This window comes from Corylus avellana, chromosome 8 (genome assembly GCF_965113065.1).
Source record: "Corylus avellana chromosome 8, dhCorAvel1.hap1.2, whole genome shotgun sequence".
Lineage (NCBI taxonomy): Eukaryota > Viridiplantae > Streptophyta > Magnoliopsida > Fagales > Betulaceae > Corylus > Corylus avellana.
The window spans coordinates 10871851-10894924 of record NC_142497.1 but is presented as its reverse complement, the minus strand read 5'-3'; the positions used below and the strand labels follow the sequence as shown (position 1 = coordinate 10894924).

The 23074-nt window shown below is 35.5% G+C and overlaps 1 protein-coding gene across 4 annotated transcripts; it reads left to right on the top strand.

The window, feature by feature from the left end:
- The first annotated feature begins 13752 nt into the window (after positions 1 to 13752).
- On the top strand, positions 13753 to 19496 carry LOC132164016 (E3 ubiquitin-protein ligase RZFP34). 4 transcript variants are annotated; one of them, XM_088518977.1, is made up of 13 exons: positions 13753 to 13832; positions 13940 to 14090; positions 14228 to 14315; positions 14438 to 14497; positions 17684 to 17716; positions 17816 to 17893; positions 18018 to 18061; positions 18177 to 18217; positions 18308 to 18390; positions 18481 to 18572; positions 18775 to 18844; positions 18955 to 18996; positions 19076 to 19496. In XM_088518977.1, the coding sequence occupies exons 2-13, from the start codon at positions 13987 to 13989 to the stop codon at positions 19229 to 19231; spliced, it is 891 nt and encodes a 296-aa protein (XP_088375103.1). In that variant the 5' UTR covers positions 13753 to 13832; positions 13940 to 13986; the 3' UTR covers positions 19232 to 19496. The 4 variants fall into 4 exon arrangements, with proteins under 4 accessions (XP_088375103.1, XP_059430407.2, XP_088375104.1 ...); XM_059574424.2 differs by lacking the exon at positions 13753 to 13832 and having other exon boundaries at positions 13871 to 14090; XM_088518978.1 differs by lacking the exons at positions 13753 to 13832; positions 17684 to 17716; positions 17816 to 17893 and having other exon boundaries at positions 13871 to 14090.
- The last annotated feature ends 3578 nt before the right edge of the window (positions 19497 to 23074 follow it).

Genomic DNA, 23074 nt, shown 5'->3' with positions numbered 1-23074 from the left:
AGACCGCTATATATATTTATTAAATAGAAGTCCTACTAAAGTAGTTTTATAGACTCCTTTTGAATAGTAGGCTGAAGACACCTACATGTTTGAGGTTGTCCTGCGGAGGCTAGAATTTACAATCCACATGAAAGGAAATTGGATTTGTTGTCCTACATATTGGTTATCCAAAAAAAAAAAAAAAAAGTCCAAAGGGTATAGATTTTACTGTCCTACATATAGTATGAAAATTGTTGAAACCGATAATGCCAGATTCCTTAAGAATGGTGAAATCAGTGGGAGTGATAAACCACAAAATGTGGTTATTTAAGAAGTTAGGGTACAAGTCCCACTACCCATAATTTTTGAAGAAGTTGTTCCCACAGTTGTCCCATCGTTTGAGCATTTTGAACAATAAGTTATTGATCAATCACTCCATAATGAGATTATCACCAATGAACCAATTATAAAAAAAATCACAAGAAATAGCATTAAGGAGGTCTGAAAGAAAAGCAAAGATTTGCTATTTCAAATGATTATGTGGTTTATTTACAGAAATCTAATTTTGATATAGGGACAAGTAAGGACCCGTTTTCATTTTCATAAGCCATTGAAAGTAATGATTCTGTTAAATGCATTGATGCCATGAATGATAAGTTGAAATCAGTGGACCAAAGTAAAGTCTGGGACATCGTTGAATTGCTTAAAGGATATAAGATAGTCAGTGTAAATGGGTTTTCAATACCAAGCGCGACTCCCTTGGCAATATCAAACCATACAAAGCCAAACTTATGGCCAAAAGGTTTTAACTCAAAAATTAGGCATTGACTATAAGGAGTCTTTCTTTCCGGTATCCAATGACTCACTTAGAATCATTATGGATTTGGTAACTCATTATGATTTAGAGTTGTACCAAATGAATAGAAGTTTAGAAGAGGAAGTCTACATGTATCAACCTGAGGCTTCTCAAAAAAGGAAAAAGAGCACATGGTTTGCAAATTAAATAAGTCAATTTATGGACTTAAACAAGCTTTCACGCAATGGTATCCTAAGTTCAATGATACCATTACTTCCTTCGGGCTTTAAGGAAAACACTGTTGATCGGTGTATATATTTGAAGGTTAGTGAGAGCAAGTTTTTATTTCTAATTGACGAGATATTGCTTACCAGTAGTGATCTTGGTTCCAATGAATTTCTCTCTAAGAACTTTGAAATGAAAGATATGCGTGAGGCAATCTATGTGATAAGAATGTAAATATTTTGAGATTGATCACGTAGTTTGTTAGGGTTGTCTCAATAACGATATATTGAAAGAGTGTTAGAGAGATTTGGTATGGAGAACTATTCAGCTAGTGATGCTCAAATTCATAAAGGGATAAGTTTAGTCTTATGCAATGTCGAAAAATGATGGAAGCCTTACGCTTCTATATTAAGAAACTTGATGTATGTACAGACTTGCATTAGATCAGACATCAATTTTGCAGTTGGTATGCTGGGCAGATACCAAAATGATCCTAAAATGAATCATTAGAAAGCTGCGAAGAATTGATGAGGTACTTGTGAGGATTAAAAGATTTTATGCTCATTTTTAGGAGGTCTGATTATTTAGAGATGAATGATTACTCTAATTCAGACTCTACTGAATTTGTGGCATGCTTTGAGGCCATATTTCATTTATTATGGTTGCAGAAATTTAGCTTAGGACTTGGAATTGTCGACACTAATGCCAAGTCATTGAGAATTTATTGCGATAATTCTGCATTTATATTTTTCTCGAGGAACGACAAATATTCTAAAGATGCTATAAGCATATGAAGCTTAAATATTTTGTCATTAAGGAGGAAATTCAGAAACAATGAGTGTCTATAGAACATATTAATAAAGTGCTCATAATTGCAGATCCATTAAAGGGTTAGCAACAAAGACATTTAAGGAACATGTTAACATAATGAGTCTTGATTGTAACCCATAGTGCCCATAATGTTTATGGATTGCATAATGTTTATTTATGTTATTAAATACTGTTGAGATCTCATTAAATATGTTTATGATTTTCCTGTTTTCCATTTTGTATGTACATATAAGATTGCATGAATGACAACAGGGATAGTCTTTGAAAAAATACATTTTTGTGGACCATTTTTAGACACTTCTCATTTATGAACCATGATTGAACAGGTTGCTAGTGTAGTGGTACATAAAAGGGACTATGTCGTCTTTTGATGTACAACCGCCATGACTCAAACTAGTAGGTTGTTTAATTATGGTATTTAGGATTGCCATATTAAATAAGGATGGATTAAATTTTTTGTGCACCTAATGTTAACCTCATTGAGTCTAAAACAATATTAGTCATATGGGCCAAGTGGGAGGATGTAAGAATTTAATGTCCCACATGACATGGCACATATGAGTATTTATTAGACTCCTTAAGTTATGAGATTATTTAATCCTAATCCTTAATAAACTGTTAGTTAATTAATTAATAGAAGTGGTTTCCTATTGAATTAACTCTTACTTTGATGGGAAGTTGAGTTATAAAGGAATAAAGGAAACCGGTCCTCTCTCTGCCCTATAAATGTACGCAATTTCCATCATCTTCGTGTACCTTAAGTGGGTCAAGCGAGAGAAACCGATTTCTGGTGTTTATGCTTTCAAAAGAAAAATAAAAGAAGCAATGGATTTTGGTATGTTTCTTTTTATTAATTTATTGTAAAATTCACGATAGTTAAGATCTTGTAAGTTATAGTATGTTATGTCAATTTCATATTTTACAACATTGTCCTTGACCTTGCGAATGATCTTGAGGGGGAGTTTGTCGAAGTAGCTGTTGTGCTAAATATTACCTAAATTAATAGATAATAATTGTGAGTTTTACCTACAAGTGCACAAAGTCAACATAGTAGTATATGGTGTAAGTACAGGATCATTCCCACGAGGATTGCTGAATTTATGTTTAAAAATAGATTCTTTCAGCAAAACAAAGACTGATTGTTGAAGTGATGATAATAAAGGGTAGGGCTTTCATATCCACCGCTAATTATATTTAGCTAATATAACAATATGCCAATGCTTTGATCAAGTTATGCATATCTAATGTTTGTCAACCTTAGGGCATGGCGTATACTCCTAAAGCTATAGATTTCCCTAAGCAACAAGTTAGGCATGGCATATACTCTAACTCTTTTTATTCCTAAGGGATTTAGCATGATTTATACTAAGTTGTTCCTTAGGAAGGCATATGTTCTATGGAAATCGACAAATACACGGGGCCTAAGGCATGGCATATACTCCCGGTTCCCCATGTTGATTAACCCAAGAACCGGGTGTGGGTTTCTTTTATTACTTATGTTAAACCTAGGACTTGGCCATCCAAATTGATTTAACTAACTAGTCTGTACCACATGCATATGTTGATTAGGCACACACATATGAGGAATTCATGCAAACAGGTATTAATCAAGTTAAATAGCATAACAAGATCATCACAAAGGCTCCAATATTGAAATATTAACAAAACATAACTAGGGCTTCAATCAAGCCCTACTAATTAAATTAACTACTCATAAAGTTGATGTTAAACATCTTCATAAAATAAAATAAAATAAAATAAAAGAATAAACCCGAGACTTGAACTTGAAGAGCTCATATTCTCTCCTCACAAAGTATATCTATTCTAGAGGCTTAAGGGTCTATTTATAGGCTTTAGAAGTCCTAGACAAAGTAGTAAACCTAGGGATTTCATAGGGTTTTGAGACCTATTACAATTTGGAGTTGGAAATCCCTAATTTGGAAACAGTGTCAATCCAGCCGTCACTTGATAGTCTCTTGCGCATGGCTGTGCTCGATCGCAGCCCGTGTGCGCTCGATCGCAGGTCTGGGATCGTTCCTTCTTTTGGCATGCACTCGATCGCTCCTGGCCTGACTCGTGCAGTATCTTCTCTGGTATTGCGCTCGATCGCAAGTACTCTACGATTGATCGCAGTACCAGGAAGCTACAATTGTCTCCATTTTCTCTTTTGAGCCCAAATCACCTAGTTTTAGTTCATTTTCTTCCAAAAGCCCACAAAAGTATGAAAAACACAAAAATGAATTAAAATGGCCTAATTAACTAAAACCAAAGGATTAAAATATGCAAGTTAAGGGCTAAAAATATGAATATTTTAGCACTTATCACACCCCCAAACTTACATATTGCTAGTCCCTTAGCAATACAAAACTAAAAACAAGAATGAAAAAACAGAAAACAAAAGATAAATCCATCTTTCGTGGGATGTACGATTGCATTTAGCGTATGCAACAAGCCTTTTAAACCATTAGGAATTCCCTAGTGGACGAGTGAAGTCTCGTGAGGGTTTTCCAGAAATGTTACCCACAAACATCATGCACAGTTCATGTTATTTTAAAATAAACGCATCACTTCAAGATCATGATTTTTACTCATAAGCAATCTTAAAAAAAATGAACTCCATCTTCTCAATAAATTGGAATCTCAAAGTGCAATTACTTACAAATGACATGCTAAATCATCACAAGTTTGACATGTGTGTAAAGTGAATTAGCACAAAATTATGAGGCTTCCAAATCTTTCCAATATGCAATGTCTCTATATCTCAAAATTTACTAGAATCCCTATTAGAATGAACAACCATGGCATATTTTTTTTCTTTTTTTTTTTGTCAGGTTGTGCAATGTTGGTTCCCTTAAGCTTTCTAATTGACCCTTGTAGCGAGTGTTAAGTCAATGACTCTCAAACCAGATGGTTTTAGGGCATTAGGTATAAAGACACTCTTAAGGACCTACTAACTCGAGTCAAAAAGGCTAAAAAACCAACTAACCATGACATTGATCAAATCCAAAATTTTCACCTTTTGATGTAAACACTCAATGCTTTGAGGCAAGAGGTCTAGTTACTCAGTGAAAAGCCATCAATGATCACTTATTTCACATTTTTCTTCTTCTTTTTTTCTTTGTTTCTTTTCTTTGTTTTTTTTTTTTTTTTTTTTTTTTTTTCAATATGTATGCCACAGTGTCATCTAATAAGTCATGCAATTTCATCCAAGATGCAGAAACACACATATCAGACCTTATGTCATACCTTACAGATTATGTGCTAATGTGCTCGAGTGCTCAGATCAAACATATGATTTTTCAATAGTCCTAAACAAGTAACCAAACTAACAGATTTACTCATCAGATCATGTGTTCAAAATTTTAAGCTCCCTAATGAATTCAAATCACAATTCTTTTAGATCAACCTAAAATTTAAGGATAAACATGAATATGCATACATTTCCCCCCCCCCCCCCCCCCCCCCCCCAAAATCATGTGTGTCCATACCCCCAAACTTAAATGATACATTGTCCCCAATGTGTCTAAGGAAAGAATGTACCCAGGAGATGGTCGAAAGAGTCTTGGAAAGCATGGCTCATAGCATACCCCCAAACTTGAAGTGAAGCACACTTGGCCCTGCAAAATAGCAAAAACACAAACACGTAAAAAGGAACAAAACAAAATAAACAATAACTATAGGATGCTGCCAAGTGCGCTCGATCGCACATGTTGTGCATTCGATCACACTAATAGAGTGCGGTAGTCTCACAAATGGAGACCTGCGCTCGATCACATGTGTGGTGCGATCGATCGCAGTAACAGAATAGAAAAGAAACGACATAACATAAAAACACCAAAAATACTAAACACAAATGAAAACACAACAAAATAAAATAAAACAACCAACAAAATAAAAGGATATGCTGTGGGGTGCCTCCCATGAGCGCTAAGTTTTACGTCTTTAGCCAGATGGTGGTCCCCACTCAGTGTTGTCTAGAAGTAGATGCTCTAGGTGGTGGTGGTAACTGGTTTACGATGGACCACATCAACTCTTCCAGGGCAGCTAAGCGTTGATCCATGAGGACCTTATCTTCTCGAGCCTCCCTTCTTTGATCTGCTAATTCTCTCCGAAGGTTTGCCATTTGTTCGCAAAGGGATCGGTATTGGATGGCTCTAATGTCAATTGGGGTCTCCTCCTCATCTTCAGCTACCGGCTCAGCTGCCGGTTCATCTTTGGCCATTGGCTCGACCTCATCTGCCTCTTCCCCTTCTTTTGGAGGTGCCTGTGGCATATGGGAGCAACTCTTGTTCCATTGGCGAATGCCAAATAATGGAGTGGTGGTGACTGGCTCATTAGCTGTGGTGCCCTTAATGCCCTTTTTTGGCAGAATGTATGTGATCAAGTAGAGGAAAGGCAATTCCCATGAATGTGTGGACTCGACACCCCCAATGTGCACTCCATTCCAAAATTTATGGATTTGGTTCCAAATGATGTCGGGAGTGGAGTACCATGCATCCTTGTGGAAGGCGTAGAGAGTTTGGAGAAATTGATCATGCCTTTGTTTTGTGTCCCAAAGGGAAGGCATTTCGGTGCAAGACAGAATCCACAAACCATAATAGTCGAGGTAGCTTGGACCGGCTACCAGCATTGTGGTGGGCATCTGCATAGTGCCCTTGGCACATGTCTTCAATGATCTCCGCCACATAGTATCGGGGCGGCTGCTCTGCAAGATTTGTAGTTTCTGGAGGATGCTCATCATTGCATTGCAAGGCTGTGGCTATGTCGGCCCTCGTCACATGAACAATTTGCCCTCGTACTTTTGAGGAGAGAGCAGTCGAGTTGTCACAATCATGGGAAAGCTTGGCATAAAATTCAATGACCAGCTTCTGGTAGACGGTAAAGGTGACCGGTTTAAAGAGCTTTTTGAGACCCCTTCGCCTAAAATCGGCGACCGCCCATTAAGTCGCCTCATTGTTTTGAAAGTCTTCTCTGATGGCGAAGGTGGTTTCAAATAGCAGCTCCCGCTCCTCAAAAGCGGGTGGAGGAGATATGGCTTGGGCCTCGGACCCCCGGGAGGAAGAAACACGGGCTCTAGGCATTTTGAGCTTGATTGGGGACTTTTGTCGAACAGGTGGTGTGCACTTCTGATGACCACAAAGACAACTTTGGCCAAGGATGCTCCAAACTCCCTGCAAATACACAACAATCCCAACACAGAGGCAATGTGGGTGGATAACCCATAATTGCAAGAAAAATTGGAGGTTGGATGAGTGTTCGGAGATATTGAGGGTTGGGGTGAGAATGGGATGTATGAAGTGTTTTTAGGTGAAAGAGGATGGTATAGTGGCCGGAGAAGGGTATTATATGGTGGTGGTGTGGTGTCTTTGGTGAAAAAAAGAAAAGAAATGGGATGAGGAAGAGTGTGCTGGAGGTGAGTGCGGGGAAGCTTGTACAGCGCCGGGAGAAGAGTTGTGGGCCATGGGAAAAAGTGACCTAAATAGGTCGCAAGCCCTGCTGTCCGAGTGCGCTCAATCGCATTCGGGCAGAGATGTGCATGTGTGGGTCATGTGCGCTCGGTCGCACCTAAGGTGCGTTCGATCGCACTGACATAGAATATCGAGCCACCATTCGGTTACTGCGCTCAATCGCATACCTGTTACGATCGATCGTAGTAACAGAATGTCAAATTTTTTTTTTTTTTTTTGAAAACAAAATAATAGTAAAGTAAAGGTTAATAATGAAAATGAAACATAATGGATAATTGAAACATATGTGAAGTAAAGAAAGTAAGATGAAGAAGACAAGAGTGAAAATGTTACCGCCTTCAGTGGCTTCAGTATCACTGTTTTGAGTAGATGCGCTTGAGGTTCTTGCCTGATCAAATGCGTCTACTTGTGATTGTAGTGCTCCTAGTGTGAAGAGCTACACTTGAGCTCAGAATCTAGCTCAAGTGCTCTTGTAGGAGTAGGACCTCTCAAAACCGTGGCGCCCTTTAGCTGCTGGTGATTTCCAGGGTTAGGTACTGTTTGAGCTGGAAATTCTCCTTGCTTCCTCTCACTCAGCTCCTTTGCCATCTGACCTATTTGTACTTCCAATTTTTGTATGGCTTGCTCAGTATTTGTATTGACATGTTTTTGATCAGCCATGAACTGCTGTTGTGAAGTCACCAGGTTGTGTATCATATTCTCTAGTTGGTTCATCTTTGGCTCTTGAGTTGATTGGCTTGCTTGTTAGGGCCCTTTCGGCTGTCCTTGATTATTGCTCCAGGAGAAATTTGGATGATTGCGCCATCCTGGATTGTAAGTATTGGAGTATGGGTTGTTCTTGTGGGGATAATTGTTTTGTCCCACAAAGTTCACTTCTTCTTGTGCTGCAAAAGGACATGTTTCAGTGATGTGATCAAAATGGGAACAGACAGCACATACCTGGATTGGTGTGTCCTGTTGTGAGATTTTTTGAACATTCATGGCCATGACAAGCATATCCAACTTATTTTCTACAATAGCCAACTGATTGGTTGATCCCCCACTAAGGTTTACTTTCATACATGTCCTTGCTCTTAATGCCTCTTCTTCCCCTTGAGCAGAATTGTTGTGAGTGCTCACTTAATGTTTCGAAAAGTTCCACAGCTTCCTCACTACTCTTCTCCATAAGTGTTCCTCCACAAGCTGAATCAACCATCCCTTTTTTGGTATCATCTAATCCTTCATAGAAAATTTGGACCTGATCATCTTGAGGGATGTTGTGGTGTGGACACTTTAGAAGTAAGGAATTGAAGTGGTCCCAGGCCTCAAAGAACAAATCTCTATCTCGTTGTTGGAACATTTGAAGTTCCCTTTTAAGTTGCTTTGTCTTTTGGGCTGGGAAAGACCTCTTCAGAAATTTGGTGGTCAATTCTTCCCAAGTATGAATGGACTCTGCAGGCAAGGAATTGTACCACAATTTAACATTATCTTTCAAGGAAAAAGGAAAGAGGACTAACCTGAGTCTTTCTGGAGTTAGGCCTTGAACATGCTGCAACTTGCATAAGTCACAGAATTCCTTAAGATGCAAGTTGGGATCCTCAGTAGCTGTGCCTCTGAAGTGAGTCAATGCATTTAGGATTTGGGGAGAGATATAATAGCTGCCATCCACCTCTGGTTGATATGCAAGAGGGTTGATGGAAATTTGTTGGCACATATGCCTACTTCATTGCTCTCCTCACCCGTGGTGGATTTGCTTCTAAGGGTAGGCCCAATTGGATTTTCTTGTAAATCTTCTATTTCAACTTCTTCTTCTTCTTTGTCTCTAGGTCGTTGTCGAATTGTCCGCTCAATTTCAGGATCGAGTGGAAGAACGGTTGAGGCGTGAGATCGACGACATTGCATGAACTGGATTACTTCTTTAGTTAGGCAACTTCAGTACTGCCTGGTCCGAATGCTCCCTGGAACTGCGCTCGATCGCTGGTTGGTGCATTCGATCACAGTGCGCTCGATCGCACTTGTCTGATGATTGATCGCAATCACAGAATGGCAATCCGCAACCTGAAACAGAAAACAGAAAAATTTAGGGAAAACAAGAAATTTTTTTTGATTTTTGCTACACTAAATTGAAAATTGAAAATTAAAATAACAAAACTAAAGGAAAATAATTTTTAAATAAAATTCGCCGCAATCCTCGGCAATGGCACCAAAAAACTTGTTGAGCAAAATATTACCTAAATTAAATGATAATAATTGTACGTTTTACCTGCAAATGCACAAGGTCAACATAATAGTATATGGTGCAAGTACAAGATCATTCCCATGAGGATTGCTGAATTTATGTTTAAAAATAGATTCCTTAAACAAAACAAAGATTGATTATTAAAGTGATGATAATAAAGGGTAGGACTTTGATATCCACCACTAATTATATTTAGCTAATATAACAATATGCCAATGCTTTGATCAAGTTATGCATATCTAATGTTTGTCAACCTTAGGGCATGGCGTATACTCCTAAAACTATAGATTTTCCTAATCAACAAGTTAGGCATGGCGTATACTCTAACTCTTTTCATTCCTAGGGATTTAACATAATTTATACTAAGTTGTTCCTTAGGAAGGCATATGTTCTATGAAAATCGACAAACACATGGGTCCTAGGGCATGGCATATGCTCCCGGAGTCCCGGTTCCCCATGTTGATTAACCCAAGAACCCGGTGTGGGTTTCTTTTGTTACTTATGTTAAACACAGGACTCGGCCATCCAAATTGATTTAACTAACTGTCCGTACCACATGCATATGTTGATCAGGCACACACATATGAAGAATTCATGCAAGCAGGTATTAATCAAGTTAAATAGCATAACAAGATCATCACAAAGGCGCCAATATTGAAATATTAACAAAATATAACTAGGGCTTTAATCAAGCCCTACTAATTAAATTAGCTACTCATAAAGTTGATGTTAAACAACTTCATAAAATAAAATAAAATAAAGGAAAAGAATAAACCCGAGACTTGAACTTGAAGAGCTCCTATTCTCTCCTCACAAAGTATATCTATTCTAGAGGCTTAAGGGTCTATTTATAGGCTTTAGAAGTCCTAAACGAAGTAGTAAACCTAAGGATTTCGTAGGGTTTTGAGACCTATTACAATTTGGAGTTGGAAAACCCTAATTTGGAAAGAGTGTCAATCCAGCCGCCACTTGATAAGTCTCTTGCGCACGGCTGCGCTCGATCGCAGCCCGTGTGCGCTCGATCGCAGGTCTGCGATCGTTCCTTCTTTTGGCATGCGCTCAATCGCTCTTGGCCTGGCTCGTGCAGTATCTTCTCTGGCATTGCACTCGATCGCAGGTATCTTGCGATTGATCGCAGTACCAGGGAGCTCCAATTGTCTCCATTTTCTCTTTTGAGCCCAAATCACCTAGTTTTACTTCATTTTCTTCCAAAAGCCTGTAAAAGTATGAAAAACACAAAAATGAATTAAAATGGCCTAATTAACTAAAACCAAATGATTAAAATATGCAAGTTAAGGGCTGAAAATATGAATATTTTAGTACTTATCAGTAACCGTCGTCCTTGAGTTTCAATTTCTGTTCTTTCTTTCCTTATTATTATTATTATTATTTTAAAAATATTAAGGGTATTTTTGTCATTAGGGGGTGCATTGACAATTGATTGGTACTTTGAGGGGACATTGTCACAATTAAAAGTTTGAGGGGAACATTGTCAATTGGATGGTAATTTGAGGGGGGTACGTGGACTTTACCCTAAAATCCAGTTACAATCATGGATAAAACAAATGAAATAATCACTCAGTTCCTGCAAATTTAATTAAAACTGATAAATTTATTTTAAAGTTACAATACCATCAGGAAATCAAACAATATATATATATACCTGCAGTATATTGGAGAGGGAGAGAGTGTCGAAGAGTCACCTAGGTTCAACGCCGCCAGAGTGACAGAGGCCACCAGAAGGAAGACAATGCCGGCTGGAGTAGAGGAGAGAAAAATGAGCGAGGGAGAGAGGAGGGCGTACGTGCACGTGGGAGGAGCTACAAGTAGAAACAGAGAACGTCGAGAATGAGGAACGTCTGAGAAGAACCAAACGGTCGGAGCAGGAAGAGAGAAAAATCGTTGTGGAAAATAAGCGACTGAGCGTGTGCTAGTCAAACCTAATTGGTAACGTGCCACACCGTGTGGCACGTTACCAATTTTAATATTTTGAATTTTATATATATATAGTGTCTGAAAAACTATATTGTGTCGGAAATATATATATATAGTGTCCCAAAAACTCTTTTTGGACAAGGATTTTTTTTTTTTTAAAAAAAAAAAATTGTGTCGGAAAAAACGTCTTCTAACTGGATATATAAAATTGTCGTATACTTATAGTAACCCATTACTCACTGTAATGGGTTACCAATTTTTTAATGTTTTGCCTGAATTTATGTATTTTTTCCTAAATTTTTTATAGGGGTATTTTTATCATTTTGGTGCAAAGAAGGTTACCTTGCAAACTTTTCTTGTAGTTTGAGTAGATATTAATGCAATCTTTAATTCGAAAGATATTAAAAACTTAATGTTAGTTTCAAGATGTTTTTTTTTTTTTTTTTTTTTTTCAGATTTTTAAATAAATTGACAACATATACATATATCGTATTTGTTAAATATAATCTCAAAGAATTCTTTATTTTTTTTTTTTGACATGCAAAGAATTCTTTATTTAAGATCAATTAAGACACCAAATTGTCACAAAAAAAAAAAAAAAAAAAAACAAAGCAAAACTTTCATATTCTTCTTATAAATATAATGTGAACCATAGCTAGAATTTGGGTGGTTGAATAATTGAATAAGGAGTTGCTTAAAAGCATGTGAGAATTACATGTTTTTTCAAGTAAAATTTTATCTATATATATATATATATATATGGCTCTTACAAACTAATCGTTTTTTTTTAAAATATATATATATATATATATATATATATATATATAGTCTAGAATTTTATTACTAAAAATCACAATGTTATTTTTTAATAACATTGAATAGTTTAACTATCATTACAAAATGATAAATATATCAAATAGAAAGCTTTATATATATAATGCATTAACATGAGTAATTTGTACTTGAGCAACAATTAGATCTCTTCGTAACTACTTTAGTATATATTATTATGAAAAATAAATAAATCATTTTAGTATATATAATGTTAATAGTATAAATACTAATATAATGTTAACAGTATAAATAATATTAATGGAATTAATTAATTAGACAAAAAATTAGTAACATGTCAATTTCACACGTTACCAATTGGTAACGTGTTATATTGACACATTACCAAATTGGTAATGTGCCAGTTTAACACGTTACCAATTAATAATGTGTTGCATTTCATACGTTACTAAAATATTTAGTAACATGTTACAAATTGACATATTTTAGTAACGTGTTATAAATTGACACATTACTAATTGATAACATGCCAAAAAGTGATAAACAGTAACTACGTTACTAATTGATATTTTTTTTTTTTTTTTTTTTTTTTTTAGTGAATGTCCAAATATATTGGTTTGTGCCATACTGCATGAGTTGGCGCGTCGACTTTTCATTTCTTCGCATCATCTGAAATTAATTAATGTGATATAAAATAAAAATAAATTTTAAATTTTTTATAAATAAAAAATGAGTAAAATTATTTATTAATACGAAGAAATGATGTTAACTCTAAATAAAAAAACACATCTCGGTCAAACATACAGGAGCCCCACCAATCCTTTCGCCACTAGTTTCAGACTCTCTCTTGGGAAGTCCAATTCTCTGTGGGCGTCTCAGACTTTCTTCTTCTGTTTTCTGACCGATTCTGTACTGCAGCCTGCAGGCAGTGATGTCATCTCCAACTCAATCTTACTTGAGAGAAGAAGTGTTGCTATTTCTAGAATTTTTATTTTTTTAATAATTTGCTGCAATAGTTATATTAATCATTAAAAAAATTTAACAATCTCTAATAATTACGGGTTAATAAATTATAAAATAATTATAAATCTAACGTTTTTTTTCAGGAAAAATAAAATAGAAACCCGTTTCTTTTAATCGGGGCAAAGGTAAAAAGGCATTTAGACTGGGGCCCGCTTACTATTTCTGTCAATACAAGTTATACAACAATGAAAGTGGTCAAAGCTGCTGGGGATAAGGACTATAATGAACTCTGGCGTGTCGCCGCGTCAGCCGGTAAACCTTTTCCATGAATGCAGATCCGATCTTCCATCTGTCCTACTCCCATGCATACTTATGAACATGGGTCCATGTAAATCCCATATTGGGAATTGTACAAGTACAACGAACAAAAGATTTTTACAGAAAGAAACAGTTGTATAATTGTATTTTCATTTAATATTTTTTCACTCTTTTAAGGAATTCGAAAAGTCGGTTGGCTCTTTCTTTTATATATATATATATATAAAAGACCTTTGTGTTGTCCTCGTGTATACTTGTGTAATTTCTCCTATTGGAAAACCGATTCATAGTGATAGCGATAGTCAACGTGGGTGGTTTTTTATTTTTCTGCCGATGTTTTGATATTTTAGAACTCTTTCTCATAATTTCTAATGATGATTCTTTGGCTTTTCTTTCTGAATGTTGTGGGTTCAGTTCAGTGGCTCAGAGAGATAGAAAAAAGGTTTGGAAACTTAAAGAGAATGGAGAGTGAAACCGAGACTTCATTGTCTTCTCAAAGCTCAGGTATTTCTGAATTCAGTGACGAAGATGTATCTTTGATGGAACTCGGATCTGGGAATTACGGGTATGCCTCATTTTTCTGCTTTCAATTGAATCTTTTTTCTTTTCTTTTTTTGTCCTTTTAATGGGTATTTCTGAATTTGGGTCTCTTTGTTTTAGTTAATTTATTATCAAAATCTGGGTTTTTGTGTGTGTGGTCAGCTGCTCACATTATAGGAGGAGATGCAAGATCAGAGCACCCTGTTGCAGTGAGATTTTCGATTGCAGACATTGCCATAATGAAGCAAAAGTATATGCACATAAACATTATGATCCTTTACTAGTTTTTTTTTTTTTTTTTTCTCCTGTTTGTGATGATAATTTTTATATTTAAAACCGGGAGTTAATTGTTATTCTGTTTTACATGAGCAGAATTCCATGGAAATTGATCCTCTTGAGCAACATGATCTTCCACGCCATGAAGTTGAAAAGGTTGGCATTTTTATTATTATTTTTTATTATTTTTTACATTTTATGAATTTAAAGTAAACTGAAGGGTGCTTTGATTTAAAAAAAATGATCAATATTTTTTGCTGATTGATGTTCCTTTATGCTGCCGTGTCCCTGTGTCATGATATATTATATGAAGAAATATGTTCTGCTCTTATTGCTTCTCCTTCTTTCTTTCTTTTAGTTTCATTTTCCACTTGACGCTGCTTAATTTGAAATATTAATTGCACTGGAATTGTATCCTAAAATCTATAATTTATCTGTGCTTCCCGTGCCTGTTTGACCCCATTAGCATACATATGTTTGAGTAGAGGAAGTCACGAATTCAGAGTTGAGAATTGGATTCCTTAAAAGCTATTGCTGGCTCTCTTGTCTCCTGCACTGAGGAACTAGTGCAACCTGGACTTTTTTTTAGAGATGGATTTTGTACCAAATATAACCTCAAGTTAGTGTGTTTATGATGGTAGTCATTTCTTTTTCTGGATGTATTATGGTTGTCATATTCTTGCTCTTAAACTTCTTTGATAAAGATTCCTGGGTTGCATTGTTTCCAAATTTCGAGCTGTACTTGGATTCTGGAAACTAATATCTTGAAAAGGATTTTTGAGTTGAAGGAAGAATGATAGTAATTTGAGTCATATTGCATAGACTTTCGAAAGAAAAAGGCATATTGCATTCCATTACAGCACCAATATACTTTGACTATTTAAAGGAATAGGAATTCATTTGCATGTGGTTGTCACATTGAATACTTACTCGGTCTTTTTCTACTCTTTGATTTTCCTTTATCTCTTAATAAGTATGGATTTGCTGGTGGATCCATGGATTTTCTCCAAGTCTAGGGCAAATGTTTACACGGAGTACTCGCTGCATTCTTTTTTAAGTTTCTATTTCTGTGGTATAAAGATTGGTGATCTTTGGTTGGTGGGAAAAATACAATAAAGGTCCATAAGGTTTAAACCTTTTATCAAATCACTTCTTGAGATTTAAAATTGATCAAATCACTCTTGACTTTATGTTCCTGTATCAAATTGCTCCCTTAATGCACTTGTCTTTAGGGTTTTTAACTGAAATTGTGGCACATAGGCATTAGACTATATTAGACCCAATTAAATACTCTACGTGTACAGAAGTGCCACACCAGCTTGACATATGGCAAAAAAGAGATTATGACCGTATTTTGGAAGACGATTTTGCTACTCAAGAGCCTTATATGAAAACCCTAACCCAATGGTACAGAAATGCCAACCAAGGCCTATCAATCTCCTCATGGTGCTCTCGCAGATAGGCGATATCCTCCACACTACCAAACAAGAATCGGGCTAGTGCTAGATTCCCTGCACCATCTCCAAAACAAGGCTTCCTGTTTTACAAGCGGAAACACATAAAACATAAATCAACTACTTGATGAATAGTAAACTCATAAACATTGTAATGCTATGAACCCCTTTTAATGCAAGTCTAACATAAAACTTCACATACAATAGTTCATAATCTTTGAAATAAGGCAGAAAATCATGCATTACATAAACATAAATGTATGTAAGAAGTCGTAATTGCATTCGATATGACCTATTTGTGTACTTAACTCACTCATGATAGGGTTTGTGCGTCTAAAAAGACATCGAGTACATTTTTGGTGCCCCATACTACACATAGCAAGCCATCCACTAGTTTTCTAACCGGGTTTGACCCCGCCCATACGTGGTTACGTTGATCACAATAGCCCTTGGATCCAGGGTAGAACTCATGCACATTACACACATCACTTTGGCAACAAAGTCAAGTCTATTTAACTAGTTTGACATGTCATAGGTTTATTTCACAAAACTTTCTCAATGTTCTACAATAGTGGTCATGACACACAATTAGCTATTCATATTTATTACATGCACGTAAACTGAGTAAAAAATCACATAGTAATTCATTTGTAAGAGTCATATCGTCATACGTATAAAATTGGGCTCGTAACATGAATCAAGAACATTTATGATATTGTAAGAATGTACAGTTCATAACAAAATATTCATGCTCGAAAATATTAGTTTAGATTCAAGGTGAGAATTTACTCGCAAAGCTTGTAGAATTCCTCGAGGTGGTCGTTTTGGTACTCTTTGACTCCCTCCGCGTCTTTCATATTTTCTTTCTTTCTAAGGTTTTGGCCTTTTTGGGAGGCTAAATGTCTCAAATGGGGTGTCTAGGGTTTATCCTAGACCTTTAAATAAGCCGCTGCGCGCGTCTATGCTAAATTGGCTCCATTTGATTTGCATGCAAACTATCACTGTCCGGATGGTCTTTGGATCGACCAGACGATTTGCTGATGTGGACCGTTCAAACGATGAACAAATGTCTTTTCTATTTTTCCATTACCTACCATTTAGACGATCTTTGTATGGAATTTCTTCTAAGTATTAAAATCTCAATTTCTCTTCCTTTTGGGATTTGTGACTAATTCAACTTTATTATAAACACTTTGGCACTAATTCGTGGTGTCCTTAATCCTAATATAGTGTGAGTATTACAAATCGGGTGGCCACCAACCGCCCCATGGATTGCCCCACCAACCCACCCACGCTCTTTCTGAATGGGTGGGCTGCCCTACCCACCAATAGAGGAGGGGGTGGATCACCTTGTTGCCCCCATTACCCACTGGTAGTGGTGTGGGTCGCTCCACCCATACCCATTGCCACTACGTGAAGGCAGCGGTGGGGCAACAACTCACCCTCTTCCTTTGTTGGTGGTTGGGTCGTGCCCCCTCTGCCAAGGGGGGTGCGTTTGCCTCGACCCACCCACTCGCTCTCACAAGTGGCATAGTAGATAGGTTGCGACTCATGTCCTCTGCTAATGGATAGACAGGGTAGTGGGGCGACCCTACCCCCCTTTGTTGGTGGGTGGGACAACCCACTCATAAACGAACACCCACACCCAATGGTGGGGTTGTGACCTACCACTCCCTCTGCCACCGTTAGTGAGTGTGGGTGGGTGGCCACCCCACCACCCCTTGCCAGTGGGAGGGAGAAAGGCCTACGTATCACAGTTTCCGTTAAAAGCCCTAACAATAGGTGTACGAAGGGAGCAATTTGATTTGGTTCTCACTTCTCATGGATATGGTCTATTATGTTGCTTCTTTCACTTCTCTAAATTGTCCATGTTTTGTTCGAATTTCAGGTCATCTGCTCCCTATGCAGTACAGAACAGCATGTAAGTTCCCTGAACATGAAAGTACAAATTCAAAATTTTAGGTCAATTTTTGAGAAAGTTTTGGTGGGTATTTATCTTGTTGTCTTGCATACTAATCAGGTTCAACAGTATTGCATTAGTTGTGGTGTTTGCATGGGGAAGTACTTCTGTGCGATATGCAAGTTCTTTGATGATGATGTAAGTTTCAAAGTTTTGAGTTGGATCCACTGAAAAAAAAAATGAAGAGGGTGTCAAATGCACCTTTGGTTAGTTGCACTTTTGTATTCTGGCTTGCAAAATTCAATGTTTGTTCCTCTTTCAGACTTCAAAGATCCAATACCACTGTGATGAATGTGGAATCTGCAGGTAATTTTCATTATTCATTTACTTTTTCACCATTTCTTTAATTTTTCAATAGCTAAAATTTTTCATCTGCTTCCATCATTTTCACAAATGCTATTCCTTTTAATATATATAACAGAACTGGAGGCAAGGAAAATTTCTTCCACTGCACAAAATGTGGTAAGTGAGGGATTGGCGATTTCTTGACCATTCGCTGCTCTTTTACGTCTTCCTCACATTATAACTACCTTGCAATTTTTGTCTGATCAGAATGTTGCATTTCTAAGTTAATGGAAGATGGACATCATTGTGTGGAAAGAGCAATGCACCATGATTGCCCTGTTTGCTTTGAGGTAATGTAAAGCATTGATGTTTGATAAAAATGAAATATGAAGAAGCATTTTTTAAATTATCAGTGGGATAAGTGCTGTCTTGGTTTGCAGTTTCTGTTTGATACGCTGAAAGGGATTACTATCTTACGTTGTGGACACACAATACATCATGAATGTGTGGAAGAGATGAAGAAACATTTTCGGTAAGCGCTTATATTCACCTGAAACAATATTATAGCAGTAATAAGAACATAACACACAACTTATTCTTTAAGTAAAAATGGCATAATCTTCCTCTTTGTACTTCACTAATTTAGATTTTACTCCGGGTTGATGTGCCTACTTGTTTTTCAACTCCTCTTCGTGCGAATTCAGCTAGGGAGAATCAATTCCTTTATCTTGCAGGTACTCATGCCCCATCTGCTCGAAGTCCATCTGTGATATGTCCCTTGTGTGGGCAAAGCTTGATCAAGTGGTAAATAGAAGTCATCTCCACATTCTTGTTTTCCAAACAAAAATGAGCTTTTGCTAATAATATTGTGCTTCATGTCCTGAAGTTCTTTTAACTTTTAGCTTTTAATGCAGATTGCCTCAACTCCAATGCCTGAAATATACCGGAATAAGATGGTAAGTAACTAAGCAACAGTTTGATTCATCAATGGCAGCTGTGCCATACATCTCTGTTGAGGTTTTGTATAAAAATCAGGTCTGGATTCTCTGCAATGATTGTGGAGCAAACTCTCACCTCCCATTCCATGTTGTGGCACATAAATGCCTGAGCTGCAATTCATACAATACTAGACAGATACAAGGAGACCCGACTGCGTCCTGTACATCGAGGGTGGCCGAGCCGAGATGGTGAGCTGAGACAACAGTTGATCAAGCCGATATGCTGGTTGATCAAGAGTCTCTCAGGTTATCAAACCATTCTTTTCCAGGGGGAGACAGCCCTTATTGGGCATCGTTGGTGGAATGTATAGCAAGTTATAAGGCTTGTGATCTCATGTCCTGATAGGGTGCAAAGCTTGTCTTGTCAATTTTCGATCATAAATGTCATTTTTCCTTCTTTCATTCTTTAATAGCTTTGTTTCCTTTTAGTGGTTATGAAAGAAACCAACTTAATTTTACCTACCTGTGGACTAGTCTTCAAACTGCATTAGATTTGGAGTTTATTTGGGATTGCTTTAGGAAATAGAATTTTTTTTTTTTTTTTTTAATATATATATATATATATATATATATATATATATATATATAGAAAAAGGTCGGAAGGAGCTTTAAAAAAGGCCTCATTTTCAAAAAAATTTCTAAAATACAATTTTAAACCTTTTTTGAGCAAGAAAGTTTAAAACGTTATATATATATATATTACCAAACAGACTTGGTTTTACTTGATTTAGGAATTATTTATTTTGGTATTTTCCCATGGCTTCGGCTTGTTTCGAAACATCGATCTTGATTTTAGGACTATTATTAGCGATCATCTCAAATTAATGAAGTGAATTATTTGGAGAAGAACTTATATATATATATGCAGGAAGTAAGAATCCACGCTGAAAAGAGCAAGTATAGAAGTACTTACTAGAGAATGACATTGCTCTTCATGACTACATTGTTTGTTGTTGTATTAACTATTTGTTTTGAATAACTGCACATAAAATGCATATTGTGAGTATCTCTAGTAAGGGTTTTCATTTTAACTACTTAAAATACAATTTTTTTTTTTTTTCATTTTAGCTACTAGTTTTTCACTACACACTTCAACAGAATATCTATTTTAACTATCTACTCTAAGAGCATTTTCAGCAGAAATAGGCAAAATAGCTATTGAAAAAGTACACACTTTTAATTTAGCTACTCATTTTTTCATACACACTTCAACAGATTTTCTATTCTACTCCTTATTTTCTTTAAATATTATTTTGTGTGGGAGAGTATAAAAGAAAGAGGAGGAGAGAGAGAGAGAAAGGGAGAGAAAAATATTAATAAACAAAGTTTATAGTGTGAATAGTGAACAGCAAAATGGTTATATGCTGAAAATGAAAAAAATGCTAATAATAATTAAATCTAACTACTAGAAATGATTTGTCTATTCTTCTAGAAATGCTCTAATTAAAAATATTTTTTTATCATTTCCATTTCGTCTCCCATAAAGAGAGAGAGAGAGGAAAGAGAATAAAAAATGGATAGAAAGAGAAAATATAATAAAATATTACTTATAAGTTTGAAAGTTTACTTTACCAACTATTGAGAAAATTTCTATTTTACAATGACTGTTGAAGTAAGAAAATAAGGCATAGTAACTAAATTTAGCTAAAAAATTAATTTACAAGAACTGCCGAAAATGCTAAAATTAAATAACTAACATGATATAGTTATTACTAAGACTGGGTAGTAATGGATATCAATTACTAGTAATAAATAAACAAAAAGTTGGGAGTAATGGCTAGCAGCGGATTGGGGAATAATGACTACTAGTCTAAAAAACCAACAAGATTTATATGGTAGGAAGTAACAGCTTCCAAATCAAATGAGAAGGGGTGAAAGAAGATAAAATCTAGGATTCAAACCAATCAGCTACTACAATGCATATATAATCATACATTCATTATATTTGCTATTATATTGCTTTCAATAAACCTACACTCTTTTCACCATTGTTGATGATTACTAGACCATCTATTGTGTGCTTGATGTATATATATATATATAATAACACAATGTCCTTTTATTTAATGATATGGCTGTCTATAATTAGTAAAATGATTAAACAAAAAATATGATTTGTCAATATAATTATAAGTAGTTGACTTGCTAACCATACAATCTTAATTATTTTACTATTTAGAAGAAAGTCCGCATACCCTTCTCAAACTACCAGCCAATTGACAATGTGCTCCCAAACTTTTAATTGTGACAATGTCTCCTCTCAGACTAACAAAACATTGTCAATGTCTTCCACAAGGGACAAGGCTAATAAAAAGATAAAAATACCCATATAGATTTTTCAATAAGACAAAAATAACCCTATAAATTTGAAAAAAAAAATAATAATTAAATTTTTTTAAACGAAAATTTTTATTTAAAAAAATATAAAACAAAAATTACAAAAAAAAAAAGAAGATAATTTTCAATTTTCATAAAAAGAAATTGAAATTTTTATTGTTTTTTCTTATAAAAAGGATTTTTTTTTTTTTTTTTTTTTTTTTTTTTTTTTTTTTTTTTAATTTGGGCACCACTTGAATTATATATATATTTAGGCTCTTTTTTAGAAGTTTTAGTGTTTCTTGTTTTTATTTTACTAAGGATAGTTTGGTCATCGGGAGGAATATTGACAATGTTTTAGTAGTTTGGGAGAAGACATTGTCACAATTGAAAATTTAAAAGACATTATTAATTAGGTGTTAATTTGATGGAGGTATGTAGACTTTTCCTTACTATTTATTAACTGTCACATAGTTTTGTATCATTGTATGAAAATTGTAATAAAAAAACTTTCCTTGTTTTGTTTTTCTTTGATTTTCCTGAACTTTTTCGCACATGCGTGCATGGGGCATGGTAATTGGCACCACGTGCATTTTCCTATGTTAATAATATTGTACGCATTTTCCTATGGTAATTGGCACCACTTGCACCGCGTGCATTTTCCTATGTTAATAATATTGTATGCATTTTCCTATGGTAATTGGCACCACTTGCATTTTCCTATGTTAGAACGCGAACATACTGCATCAATAGCGATGCAAAGATTCGGATGGAAAGTCGGTTTTGGGCAATTATCTTAACATCTTGGGCCAATAATATTACTCTAACTTGACTTACTGTTTTACTTGGTCAATGGACACATTATATATATATATATATATATATATATATATATATACGGAATCAGAAATTTGAGTGAGGGAACAAAAAAAAAAAACATAATTTTTAAGGTTTTAACTCATAAAAAAAATAATAATTATAGATGAATATTTTAAATTTTTGTGGAACTTAAGCCTCCGATCCTTGTGCTAAATTTGCCCCTGAAATAAGAAAGGTGTGAAAAATTAGATTTTATCCTCTTAACTAGCCATTTTACTATTATTGGTAGAAAAATAAAATAAACAAGAAGTCTTTAAGTTACATTTCTCACAAGTCTTTTGACACTATACAAAGAAGTGCAGCGTGAAAAATTGCAGACTTATTCAAATATAATAAGCAAAAGACAACTACTTTTCACGCTGCACAAGAAGTGCAGCCTTGTTCCTAGTGGATAAATCTAAGATAATAAGCTAAAAAAAAATAAACACTTTAAGTGGGTGAAATAGTAATTTAGAGGGATAAAAAGTGAAATATAAGGGGTAATAGTGGACTTAAGAGTGTATTTACTAAAGTACTTGAAAAATGAAGTGGACTAAAAATGTAGCAGATTTGAATGATGTGAGAAAAAAAAAAAAGGATGTTTGGCAATGATTTTTTTATTTGAATAATAATAAAAAGTGATTGATGTGATGTAAAAAATAAAAATATTAGAGTTAATTTTGAGAGGAATAGTAATTTTTTTTTTTCTTTTTCGAGTCCTTTGCAAACCCAGCGTAAATGCGTAAAATAGTATTTTGAAGGAGTTTTAAAAAATTTTGTGTCCCCCAACCGTGTACGTTGTTCCGCCCCAGTTAATATATATGCTGAGCTGTTTCGCACATGCATGGTCTTCCATTTCCAT

Excerpts from the sequence above, each read along its gene's own strand:
- LOC132164016 (XM_059574424.2), top strand. The coding sequence starts at position 13,897 with ATGATGATTCTTTGGCTTTTCTTTCTGAATGTTGTGGGTTCAGTTCAG. Across the intron at positions 17,894-18,017 it reads GCAAGTTCTTTGATGATGAT|ACTTCAAAGATCCAATACCA; the intron begins GTAAGTTTCAAA and ends TTCCTCTTTCAG. Across the intron at positions 18,573-18,774 it reads GAGATGAAGAAACATTTTCG|GTACTCATGCCCCATCTGCT; the intron begins GTAAGCGCTTAT and ends TTTATCTTGCAG.